At 36.4% G+C, this 13,887-nt stretch overlaps 1 protein-coding gene across 3 annotated transcripts in view; it reads left to right on the top strand.

Moving 5' to 3' along the window:
- Positions 1–13,887, top strand: part of DCDC1 (doublecortin domain containing 1) — a 483,981-nt gene that overhangs the window by 454,265 nt on the left and 15,829 nt on the right. For all 3 annotated transcript variants that reach the window (XM_045484847.1, XM_045484848.1, XM_045484849.1), the window contains 2 exons: positions 1,476–1,612; positions 2,834–3,013. In XM_045484847.1, the coding sequence (XP_045340803.1) occupies positions 1,476–1,612; positions 2,834–3,013 (317 nt within the window). The remainder of the gene's footprint in view (positions 1–1,475; positions 1,613–2,833; positions 3,014–13,887) is intronic.

Genomic DNA, 13,887 nt, shown 5'->3' with positions numbered 1-13,887 from the left:
GTATCATAAATTAATGTTGTTTCCACTTTATGAATAGAGTAAGCTAAAAACTATATTTGCGTAAATTTGCGTTATGTATTTTTCTCGTACCACTGTGGTCTTCTCCAAATCATGTAACCTAATGGCATTGCCACTGTAATTCATTGGCTGACTGGTTCAATTATATTTTCTCCACATCCATAAATTGCATAGAATGCTTATTGGGTACATAGAATTCTGGTTTCTCTGAAAAGTCATTGCTGCCATTTATTTTTATTGCTGGATCTGTTTCCACAAACTTGAGCTTACAAGAACACAAATGCTTTATTCTCTGCAAATACTAAATTATTTTCAAAGAGTTTTGTTTATGGTCATGGTCTGAGAATCTGCACATTAAGACTCCCTTGGCAACAAAATTAAAACCCAACTTTGTGTTAGAATTTCTATTATTTTATCCACCCAAATGTTACTTTCTCAGAGAAGCCTTCTCTGGCAGTTGAGACTAAGCACTGAGCTTAGTGTTACATACTTTTATATAAATGCACTTCTCTGGTGCAGCACAGTTGCAATCAATTATTGGTATAATCATTTCCTTGATATCAGCCTTACCCACCAAACTTGAGACAGGACTAAATCTTGAGCATGTTTGTATTTGCATTATCTAGTGCAAAGCCTGACTGATAGCTAGTGTTCAACATAAGTTTCTAGAAAGAACATGCAAGAGGAAGCATTATGTGTACTTAAAAAGTTTAGAGATCAGTATAAGACTCAGTATGAGTTTATCTTCAACATAGAAAAAGAAAACAATTTGATAATTAGGATTTTTAAATCTCTTTTATAAAATTTTAAGTGGACTACTAGTTAAAAGAATGCATATGTTCAAATCAACACACTTATTAAATTATGTCTATTATTCTTTGGAGTACAGTATTCTAACAAATATTTTCTCTTACCACAGCTTTTTAACAACCTAAAGGGCACAGCAGAGGTGTCAGAAACTAATCGTGCTTGCGGGTATTATTAGATAGAAAAAAAGGCCTCTGTCTCTTGGGTTAATATTATTTTAGAAGTACTTAATCCCCAGGCTGCTAAGCTAATTGTTGGGGAAAGGCTTATTATTAGGGAAGAGAACAAAACATATGTTCCATGACTGGAAGAGATGATGGGCTATATAGGTCATGGATTCTATTTGACTAAATTACCACTGAACCATATCGTGCATGAGAGGCTGGGGCCAGTGTGGAAGTCAGCATGTTATCTTTCTTTTCCATCTGTACAGTGAATATGCATATCCTGGCTGTTTGAAACCTCAAGCTCCCATATGAAGAAGCGTTGTTAGATATTATTACCTTAGGCATCTTTGCTTTTATGATGTATTTAGTATTTTAGCCTATGCTCCCAAGTGGAATGGTTTATGCGTAGAATGCCAAACCAATTTATTTAAAATCTGAAAGCCCATCTTCGGAAACAACATTACCAGGGACTTCTTTCCCCAGGGCGGCGAGTAGCAGCATGTCAGCCAGCCGCCATGGTTCCCAACAAAAACCCTGTGCAGCCGGTGGTGATGGAAGGAGGATGGACCGAGAAGACTCAAGAGGAAATTAAACTCATGGAGCTCATAAGACATACAGAGGTGCGTTCTTCAGGACTCCAGACGCTAAAGACTGCCTCTTTAATAAGGTTTTAAAAGTATAGTATTGAATTTTAAAATTATGCTATTAATATATCCTCAGCATCTGGTCTGTTATGACCACATAAGCATATGCCAAGCATTGAGTTGGCATTTGGAGAGTAGTTATCTAAAAGACAGACAGCTCATAGGAAAGTCTGTTTTGTTTGAATGGAGACCAGAAATTATGACCTTAGCAAAGAAGAGAAAAAGGCCCAGTGGATATGTACAAAGGTAATTATAATAAGTGTAGTCAAGTTGAGCCTTATGGCTTCATTGCTCATCACTCCTAAGGGTATGTCTCAATATGTAAAAAGAGCAAGGAGCAAAATACTAATTGCAATGGAGACATTCAGAAGTGAGGAATTCAAAAAGCAGTTTCAGTCCAATTGGTTAATCAGTCAGGATTGCCAGACATAAAAAAAGTCGAGAAGAGAAAGGTCAGCTGTTGAGAGAGGACTGGGGATAGAGACCTGGGAAAACTTTTTGCTTTGTGAAGTTTTTCATCAAAATGATATGTTCTTATTTAATAGGGTTTCTCAAATCGTGAAATGTGTTCAATCTAAATCTTAGGCGTGTGCCCAAGTCAAGGTTACTAGAAAAAAAGAAATTGACATTGCTAGAAATATGACTTCTTGCCAAGCTGAGAAGGATAAATCACTGACCAGGGAATGAATGCAAAGCATTGAACTAGGACATGCTTGAAGTGGGATGAAAAGCTGCCTGGCAGGGATCTGGCAAAGTATAAGGGTGGTTGCTGTATTTTAAAAGACAGAGAGTAAAGACTCAAACAACAGTCATGCACATTCCCTGAAGCATTTCTTGGTTAAAGAAAATGATGTTGTGATTCTAATCAAAAACTCATTTGTTAGATGCAGAGAAATTGCTCAGTAGGAGAAACACCACACAGAAATCCAAAAACACATCTCTATTCATTTCTCCAAATTATAAATGAAAGTTAAGTGTTTTGCCAAAATAAATGCCTTATTATTATTACTCTAATGGTTCTTATTGCCTTTGATGACTCATGGAAGCAAGGGGGATTTAAGAAGATTCCGTGACAGGAGAGGGTAATGCACTTCCTAGAATTTTTAAAATATAATTTACAATTATAAGGTATTTCTGTTTTCATCACATCCTTCATAAACATACTAACCAGGCAATTCTCTGGGCTTTTCTTACCAGGAGCACCTTTCTGCAGTTCAAGAACTGCAATCCAAAAGAAATTCTACAGTTGAAACTAAACGTATAGCACTCATTCAGAGCAGGCTGTACAAGCAGCCCGATGCAAAACGAGTCTGGATTTATCCAAATGGAGGCAGACCCGAAGATGGTACTTATGCCTGGGGCAAAACTATTTCGGAGGTAAATCTAGTGTAAGAGGAGATCGCTTCATTGGCCTGGATTCAAATTCTAGCTCGGGCATTTTTAGATTGTTAGATTAGGCGAATTATTTTACCTTTCTGGACCTCATTTCCTCATCTGTAAAATGGGAGTAATACGTTCCTCACAGGGTTGCTATGATGATTAAATGGGCTTGTATGTGTGAAAAACGTGGAGCTCAATGCTGTCTGACACGTGTGTGAATCAGAAAATGACACTTGACCAGCAGAGAACAATGACAGTTAAACCCGCTCTAGCCAAAGAGTAAAACCTTAACTTTAAAAGCATAAATCGTTTTCCTGTTGTGTTTAAATCCTGGTTCACAAAAACGTGATTTTTTTTTCCCCACCAGGAATTATTCACTAGATATGTTTTCTGTAGCGCAAACAACAGTACTCTTAGAGAAAATCTATCATATTCTTACTACCCAGAGTACTGGGACCATGGCAAACTTTCCACTTTCCAAAGTTAAAACATTGACTAAGGAAAGGAGAAGTAGCAGTTCATTTATTTTTGTAATATCAAGGACATAGTCCTAAAATTTGACATTTTGCTTTAGTCTCTAAATAAAAACTTTAGGTAGCTAACAAATGGATTTTGATAGACTTTTAAAAAGTTTTGCAGTGGTATGTCAGATAATTGGCTTTTTATTTTGTGAAATGTTTTCATATAATTTTTCTGGGCCAAGAGGAAGTCATATACAGATGAGATGTCAGCAGGTGTTGAAGGGTAAGGGGAGACAGTGCAATCGACTGATGGGGGTGGAGTTCATGGAGGCTCATAAGGGCACATAGAATAGGAGGTGCACCTGGGAAGAGTTCTGCCCCTGAGGACTGGAGTCTCAAAATGAGACTGGGACTACTCCTTTGCGCTGGGGACACTGAATAATAACTGCAAAAGCAGAAGTTGACAACCAATTTGCTCTACTTGAGAGAGAAGAGATAAATATGTAGAAAGCGTATTGAAAACTAGTAATACAAGCAAAGGAACTTTATACACATGGGGGGGGCGGAGAAAGTGATTATTGTTTTTTAAAGAGCAAAATCGGGGTGCCTGGGTGACTCGGTCGGTTGAGCGTCCGACTTCGGCTTAGGTCATGATCTCACAGCTCCTGAGTTCGAGTCCCGGGTCGGGCTCTGTGATGACAGCTCAGAGCCTGGAGCCTGCTTTGGATTCTGTCTCCCTCTCTCTCTGCCCCTAACCCACTCACATTCTGTCTCTGTCTCTCTCAAAAATAAATAAACATTAGGAAAAAAAATTTTTTTTTTAAAAAGAACAAAAGCTTTTTCTTTTTTTTTTTTTTTCAACGTTTATTTATTTTTGGGACAGAGAGAGACAGAGCATGAACGGGGGAGGGGCAGAGAGAGAGGGAGACACAGAATCGGAAACAGGCTCCAGGCTCCGAGCCATCAGCCCAGAGCCCGACGCGGGGCTCGAACTCACGGACCGCGAGATCGTGACCTGGCTGAAGTCGGACGCTTAACCGACTGCGCCACCCAGGCGCCCCAACAAAAGCTTTTTCAATAAAAAACATCCTAGAAAATGTTCTATAACAAAGCTGAAATGTTCCTTCCTTGCTAGTTTCTTAAAAATTTTGAGTTCATACTGTAGGGGCGGCTCAGTGGGTTAAGTGTCCGACATCAGCTCAGGTCATGATCTCGCGGTCCATGATTGAGTTCGAGCCCCATGTGGGGCTCTCTGCTGACAGCTCAGAACCTGGAGCCTGCTTCAGATTCTGTCTCCCTGTCTCTCTGTTCCTCCCCCACTCACACACACACTCTCTCACTCTGTCGCTCAAAAATAAATAAATGTTAGAAAAAAAATTTTTTTTAGTTCATACCTAGAATGCCACACCTTAAAATGCACTTCACCATTCCAAGTAGAACTGATACATTAATGAGGGAATAGGAAGTGATTAATAAATAGACAAAGGGTAGAGTGGGGGTGATAGGATTAAAGATAGTTTATCAGACTCAGAATAGCAAAACAATTTTTTTTTAATTACATATATCCACTGGAGGAATAATTTTTTGATTTCTCTGACTTTCATGTAGCATGTAAAAGATACCCCATTTATGGGGTGATATTTTTATTATTCCATGATCATATATAATCTTTTATGAACGTTGTATATGAAGGGCATTATGCTAGATGCTGTAAAATATTATTTTAATTTATGTATGTGAAATGATTTTGAACATTTAATAGTGTAGTGTAATTGACAAGTTAGCATCAATTGTAATGGTAGCAGTAGAAAGAATAAAATAACACATGGTCTGTGTTCTCATCAAATCAATATTTCAAATTGGCAAAGCATTTGAAAATATGTCAAGGTTTATTTGAGTGTGTAGAGAAATGATCACTCTCATGTTGATGGATGTACAACTTGTTGGCAATACATATCATAAAAAAAATGTACTTCTAGAACTTTATCCCAGGGATATTTTTATGAATTTATGCAAAGATTGTTTGGTCAGAGTATTTATCACAGGGCTATTTATAACATAGATAGATTAGAAATAATTTAAATAGTCATCAATAGGGACTTGGTTAAATGAATTATAGTACATAGGATAGAATATTATAACTCAATTAAAATGAACTTTGGAGGGGCGCCTGGGTGGCACAGTCGGTTAGGCGTCCGACTTCAGCCAGGTCACAATCTCGCGGTCCGTGAGTTCGAGCCCCGCGTCAGGCTCTGGGCTGATGGCTCAGAGCCTGGAGCCTGTTTCCGATTCTGTGTCTCCCTCTCTCTCTGCCCCTCCCCCCGTTCATGCTCTGTCTCTCTCTGTCCCAAAAGTAAATAAACGTTGAAAACATAAAATAAAACAAAATAAAATAAAATAAAATAAAATAAAATAAAATAAACTGAACTTTGGAAAGAATAATGACAATAATGATGTTCCAGGCTAAGTGAAAGAAGCAGAACATAAAGCATGTGGAGTTGGATTCTATATATACACATGCATACACTTAGAATACTTCTATTTTTGGAAGTATTTATCAAATGGTCTTATTGTTGGTGACCTAATAAAAGTGGTATTTCTTTCTTGTGCATTTTCCTCTGTGCTCTATATTTTGTTATGATGAATACGGATTGTAAGAAAATGTATTAGCTAAGGGATCTGACATTCTTCTTAGAGAAATACTAACAGCATGTTATAAAGGTCAAATTAGCAGTTCAGGCAGGAAGTTCAGTAGGAGTTCAGAGGAGGGGAACACTTCCCACCTGGGGTGAAGGAGAAAGGCTCCACAGAGGAATCAATCAGGGCCTCTGATGAAACTTGAGAAATGGGTAAGATTCAGTATCTTAGGCAGAAAAAGCATTAATAAGGATGAGGGGCACTGAACACAAAAGTATGGTTGTTAGAATTCAAAAATTAAATACATAATTCCAGTACCTAGATGGTACTTGGGCAGAGAAATACAGAAAGATATATACAACTGGAGAGATTGTTTAAAAGCATATGGTGGACCCCACATGCTATCTACATTAGTCTACTTGGGGTGCCATAACGAACATCATAGACTGGGTGGCTTAAACAACAGAAACTTATTTCTCAGAGTCCTGGAGGCTAGAAAGTCCAAGATCAAGGTGTCAGCAGGGTTGGTTTCTGAAGGACCCTTTGGTTTGCAGATGACCCCCACCTCACCACTATGTGTTCTCACACAGCCTTTCCCCTGTACATGTGTGGAGAGAGAGATCTCTAGTTCCTCTTCCTCTTCTAATAAGGCCACGGTCCTGTCATATTAGTGCCCAACATTTGTGACCTCATTTAATCTTAATTACCTCCTTAAGGAACTTTCTCCAAATGAGTTTGAGGAGGACATAATGTGGTCCATTACACTATCCCAGACCAAAGTGTTTTAGCCACCAGTCGTCTCTGAATAAATTCATGACATGGTATAAACAGTGTTTTACAGAGACTAATGTGGTCTCAGTATATAGAAAGATACTTAGGAAATGTTTAGAAAGTTTCTGCATATTATTTCTTCCTTTGCTTTATTTTTTTAAAATAAATCTCTTTCCTTATCTTTTCCATACTGTCTGTTTTTGTATTTGGAGACCTGCATGAGATCCTTTGTGATCCATTAGAAATGTATCCATTCAAGCTATCAGGCTGTAAAGAATACTTCTGGAGAGTGGACTCTGTGTGAAACAAATAGACAACAGGAAGTGTAGGGCTCAGATTTCACTGGGGAGTCTGGCTAACACCACCAGTTCCAAAGAAACTCAGCTTCAATGGTTGGTACTTTTACCAGAGAAATGAGGAACAGAACACATTTCAAAGTGCTTCACTCTACTTTCTGTAATAAAACCCCCAGATGGTATTTGAATCCCATCTAATGCAGACTTTTTCTCTGCTGCTTTCACTGCTGTGGCTATTCTGGATGATTTAACCACATTCTTCCTACCCACTCTTTGAACATTACTAGAGCAACTCATCTCCAACTGGCGAAGGCTCATCTGTCATCAGTGCACTAAGGTGGCTCCCTCTCCAGGGTTAGTGGCTCTTTCTTCAGAGCCGGCATCTCTCTCTGATTTATGATTGCCCAGCCCCTCTTTCTATGGTCCTGAAACATTTGTCTTCTCTACCCCTACAACATCTCTTTGATTCTACAGAATCTCAAAACCAGTGTGTTTTCTCTCAGCCAAATAGTTCTTGATGCAGAAGTGGAAGCCGAAAGAATGAGAAACAGGTCCTTCTGATTTGTAGAGGCGAGGACCTCATGCCTGCAGGGAATATGTACTTGTTCTGTGATGCCCACGCGCCCAACCCTGAGAAGACTGGCCTATGAAAACTAAGCTCACAAGATAGATTGTGGGTGAGAAATTGTGCACAGAACATTGTTCCTTTGTTATGAGCTTTAGTTATTGCAAAAATTATGAACATACAATTTAGATTACCCACTGTAAAGAAGATACGTGAATAAGTTTAGATACATTTGGAAAACTAAGAATTAATAATGTCATTGAAGGTACTAAGCTGACCAGATATTTTAGAGCCTTTCTGTACTGAAAATGCCTTATTTTCACATTTATTTTAAAAATATTTTTGTGAACTCATTAACTTTGTCTCATGTAGATAGATCTTTATGAAAACCAAGTGAAATACTTATATATTTAATTCACATTTTGCACTTAGTATATGTTTTTATTAAATAACGTTCATTTTTCTGATTATAAACAGAATCTCAATAAAATAGTCACATTTTAGTAGTAAAGTAAGGGAAAATGTAAGAATTACCTTTATGTAAGTTCTTTTCAAGCTGCAGAAGTTTTTCCCAGAAACCTATCCATACATATTTCTAGGACAGCTCCTCATTGCTCCCAACCCAGATAGAAACACAATTACCATATTTGTTGGTTGTTTTAAAGCTGAAAAACAAAATAACTTCTATGGACTGAATTGTGCACTCCTTCCCCAAATTTTTTTGCTGAAGCCCTAACCTCCAGTGTGACTGTATTTAGAGATAATGGCTTTCAGGAGACAATTAAGGTTGAGGCCTGTGGGTGGCTCAATAGGTTAAGTGTCCAACTCTTGGTTTCGGCTCAGGTCGTGATCTTACAGTTCATGGGTTCAAGCCCTGAATGGGATTCTTTCTCCAGCTCTCTCTGTCCCTCCCCTACACACTCTCTCTCTCAAAAGTAAATAAACATTAAAAAAAAAAAAGGAGACAGTTAAAGTTAAATGAGGTCATAAGTGTGGGGCCCTAACCTGATAGGATTTGTGGCCTTTGTAAGAAGAGGAAATGAGAGCCCATTCTTCTCCCACCATGTGGGGACACAACAAAGAGCCAGGAAGAGAACTGTCACCAGAAACTAAATTGGCCACTACTTTAATCTTGGATTTCCCAGCTTCCAGAACTGTGAGAAATAAAATTATGTTGTTTAAGCCACCCAATGCATGACATTTATTTTGGCAACTTTGAGCAGACTAAGACAGTGACTATTGTTATGGAAAATTTAGAAAAATCCAAAGAAAAACCATATGAATCTATTGTAATATCTATGATTTTTTGATTATTTTAATAACATTTCTACTGTTTTCAACTTACATAAAAACATATGGTCACTGTATTAAAATTAGAAAAAGAAAAAATGCCAAGAAGGAAATGAAAATTCTATCACCCACAAATAACCATAGTTATAACTTTAGTGAATATATTTCTATGGTTACTATACAGTTATAATATTTTTTGCCATTGTGATCATAGCAGATCACACAATATATATAATTTTGCAGCCTGCATTATTCACCTAACAAACTAATGTGATTTCCCACCCACATATTTAACATTCTTTAACAAAAGAATTATTTTCAATGGCACCATAATCTTCTATCAAATGGGCAGATTATTATTTATTCATTCATTCAGTTTTCTGTTGTTTTCCATTAGGTTGTAACTTTTTGCTGTCATAAAGCATGCTCCGATGAATATATACATCTGTATTTAATTTTCTGATTATTTCCCCTAAATAACTTCTTAGTAAGATTGCTAGGTCAAATTATGTAAACATGCTTGAGAATTTTGATAGCTATTGCCAAAGCATTTTCCAGGAATATTTCAGGAGTTTATGCTCCCACAAATAGTGAAAGAGAGCTTCTACCTACTTGTGGTATACATGAGGTTTCAGCAATGCTAAATGCAGCCATTTAGAAACATATTTGTGGGTTTGACAGGGAATTTTATATCCATGTTTTAATTTGTATGTCTTTAATTACTTGTATAAGTGATTTTGATTTGATTTATCATTTATTAGTCATCTGTGAATTTCTTGTTAAATCCTTTGCTATTTTTCTATTGGAAGTATTTTTCACACTGATATGAATTTTCTTTTTCTTAAAGCAATAAGCAACATCTAACTTTATCAGATTTAGTGTAACAAATTTCCAATTTGCCACTGTGTCTATGGGTTTTTTCAATGTACAGAATTATTGTATTTTAAAAGTTCTTTGTTTTTAAATGTTCTGATAGTCTTTTACTATCCTAAGTTCATATAAAGATTCATCTGGTTTTCTTCAAATTTTTTATCATTTTATTTTTCTCTTTTACTTTTTAAACTGTGTGAAACTCCTCGTGTAAAATTTGAGCAAAGTTATTTCTCTGCTATATTTGTTAGCATAAAATTATCTCAGCCCTACTTACGGACTAATCTGTTTTTGTTCTCCCAACTGAGCTGGAATGCAATCTTTATAATAAACTAATTCTTATTAGCTTCTGCTCTTAAACAATCCAACATATCTAATACTTCTAGAATTATTATAGCTTTTTCTTATATTTTAATATCTGAAAGAAGTTGCGTATTGTTCTTTGTTTTCAAATTTTACTTGAATACCCTTGTATATTGATTCTTATAGATGAATTTTGAAATTACAGTCCAACACTCTAAAGTCATCCTGCAGGGTTTTGACTATAGTTGTGTCAGGCTATTAATTAATTTCATAAGAATCAGTCTTTGCAGCCAGATTGAATTCTGTGGCATTGTTTTATATATGTGTGTAAGCATATATAAAAAATATATATGTATCTTTTTTAGTCCTTCAGTAAAATTTTATAATTTTTTATAAGGGTCTTGCATTTGAAAATAATTGTCATTCCTAATTGGTTTTGCTGTTAGGATAGATTTCCCCCCACTATATTTTCTGAATGCCTATTTTTGTGAACAGGAAAACTATCAATATTTTATAATTTATTTTGTCCTTGGCCACTTTATTAAACATTTTTCTCTTATTATTAATCTTTTATTTGACTCACATAAATTTTCTAAGAATAAAATCATATTAAGTTCACATGATGGTGATTTTGTCTATTTTTTTAAGACATGAATTATTTTTCTTATTCTAAGTTTTATTGTATTGGTTATAATCATAAAAATGAATGTTCTTAACAAAGGAAAACAGAGAAAAAGGGCATCTCTTGCCCTCATGAATAAATAGACAGTTGGAATGCTTGGTTTTTCTTTCCTTTCCCATGTCCCTTTTTGATGATGCTTTGCATTTTTTTTTCTCGATGAAGACTAAAATTTTTAATTCATTTATTTTCTGACCATTTTTTGTAGCAGTTGTATCATGTTCTAGTGGTCTTACTGCTTAGTATTATTCATTTCACATTATGACTTTCCCATAGTGAAGGAATTTCATTCATTTCTTAATAATCTGAAATGTATGTGAGTGATATGTTTTCCTAGTTTTTGTGTACATGAGGATATCATTTGTTTCCTATAACCAAAAGTAATAATTAAGCTGGATATAGAATTCTTATGTTAAAACATTTTCTCCTAAAAACTTCATATTTTATCCCATTTTCTTTGACATTCATTGTTGCAGAAAACAGATCTAAATATAACTGAACTTTCCCCCATGTCTATAATTCATACTTTTCAATTCAGTTATATTTAAATGTTAGTCAGTTTTTCATTAACTTTGCCATATTCTGAGTTAGCCTATTTGATCTAAAGACATGGGTCTTTGGAACAGGAAAGTTTTCTTCTTCTTCTTCTTCTTCTTCTTCTTCTTCTTCTTCTTGATAGTTGCTTAAGTTTAATTTATTCTGAATTCTTCTCCAGTACCACCAATAATCTATAGGTTTAATATCCGATGTCTTGACACTCCAGATGTTTAACTTTCCTCTCATAAATTTTATGTCTTATGCTTTCACTATATCCTGTGAGGTTTTCTCAACTTAGTCCTCCCTAATACTGATTTGATTTTCTATAATATTCAGTCTGCTTGTCTTCTGTTTTCAAAACAGATTTTAATTCTACTACTGAGTCTTTTATTTCCTTACCTTCTCTCCTCTTTTCATTTAGCTCTCTACTTACCCTAGTTTGAAACACTGTTCCTTCTCTTACTAGCTGTGTGATCTGAGTTAAGATATTTAACCTCTGTTCTCCATTTTTGTCATCAATAAAAGGAAGATAATAATTATTTCCATAGAATGAAACCAGATTGTCCTTAGAAACTTTTAGAAAAGTTTCTATCCCATAGAAATGTCCCAATAAATGTTAACTGCTATTATTGTTACCTTCGTCGTCATCATCATCATCATCATCTCTGCCGCATCTCAGCAATACTTCTTTTCTTTAAATTGCTGTCATCGCACTTCTGTGTGTGTGTGTGTGTGTGTGTGTGTGTGTTTATGGAAGTCAAATTTTATTGAATTTGGGGAAAACCCAATACAGATATTCTCTAAAATGTATTCCTGCTGTAAATCTTTTTCTAAATCTTCACCTTGAGGACTGTGTAAAACATAGAGTTTTCTATGTTGTAGAATACTTTCATAAGCCTCATATGGTTGCTGTTGTTAATTTTTTTTTATCTATGCCTCCTTGTACAAGGAGAGATCTTTTGACAGAAGACAGGATAGATTAGTTCTCTTTGTTTCCCGTACATTTTTACTTGGGATCTCTCAGGATCCTCTCCTAGATCTCAAGTCACAGAGCTGGTTCATATGCTCAGTATTGAGTCAAATTGCTGCTGATTGGCTGTTGCCTAGCAGGAGGGGTAGGTAAGAATACTCTCCCACTGCTCTATTCTATCTACAGAAGGGAATGTATTCTTGGGTAATTTTAATTATTATTCAATTCAATTCATTCATCCCTTACCCAAAGTAGTGGGTGTGAAAACTGCACTTTCCAATAGCATCGTTTCATCACTGTCTTGTCTAGCTTCATATTATTGATTCATTTCCCATATACAAGATGTCATTATGTGCCTAGTTCTGCTCCCTGCCAGGCTACAGTGTTGTGAGTTGTAGTCCCTAAATAGATCTATAAAAAGGAGTATTGGTTGTGGGGCACCTGGGTGGCTCAGTTGGTTGAGTGTCTTATTCTTGATTTTGGCTCAGGTTATCATCTCATGGTTCATGAGATCAAGCCCCACATTGGGCTCTACACTGAACGTGGAGCCTGCTTATCTCTCTCTTTCTCTTCCTTTGCCCCTTCCCTGATCATGTGCTCTCTCTCTCTCAAAAAAAAAAAAAATTGGATGCATTGGTTATGATTTAGGGCTCATGTGGACCTGGCTCCTGCATTTTGGAGGAACAAGTGTTAGGTAAAAATCATGCACGCAAGTGTGTAGAAACCTCTAATTTTCCCCTTACTTGCTTTTATTATTCTGTCTTAAAGTCTTATTCACACTTTCATGGAATTGCCCTTAGGGGTCTGGCAACATGTTGACTAATCTTTCTAATACTGTTGACACTCTGCATCTGTACATGTATTTTTATGAATATTTCTAGGAAAACTGAGAGAAACTGACTAAGGCCCTTACAGATCGTTTTTAAATTTTCCAAGTTAAAAAGAAAAAGAAGACTTTCTAATCATAGAATCAAAGAGGTCTTAAACCAAAACTTTGATTTTATAGTTGAAGATACTCTTTTCATAGAGAGGTTGCCTGACTGGTCTGAGGTCAGAAGAGGCCGAAGGCCCAGGTCTCCTCACTTCTGGGTCAGTGCTTTTGTCTTCTAGTTTCTTGCTTGTTGAAAAAAAAAATATTGGGGCGCCTAGGTGGCGCAGTCGGTTAGGCGTCTGACTTCAGCCAGGTCACGATCTCGCGGTCTGTGAGTTCGAGCCCCGCATCAGGCTCTGGGCTGATGGCTCAGAGCCTGGAGCCTGTTTCCGATTCTGTGTCTCCCTCTCTCTCTGCCTCTCCCCCGTTCATGCTCTGTCTCTCTCTGTCCCAAAAATGAATAAACGTTGGAAAAAAAATTTTTTTTAAAGAAAAAAAAATATTTTCAGCTATTGTGACAAGTTGAGATTCTCAAGCCAGGGCCTTTCATATTTAGGCATTTCTTAAGCAGCAAGAAGCCTTCTTCCACATGGGAAAATAGAGAACCACAAGGAAAAAATC

Source organism: Leopardus geoffroyi, chromosome D1 (genome assembly GCF_018350155.1).
Source record: "Leopardus geoffroyi isolate Oge1 chromosome D1, O.geoffroyi_Oge1_pat1.0, whole genome shotgun sequence".
Lineage (NCBI taxonomy): Eukaryota > Metazoa > Chordata > Mammalia > Carnivora > Felidae > Leopardus > Leopardus geoffroyi.
The sequence above is the reverse complement of the archived record's forward strand: the minus strand, read 5'-3'. Positions and strand labels throughout refer to the sequence as shown.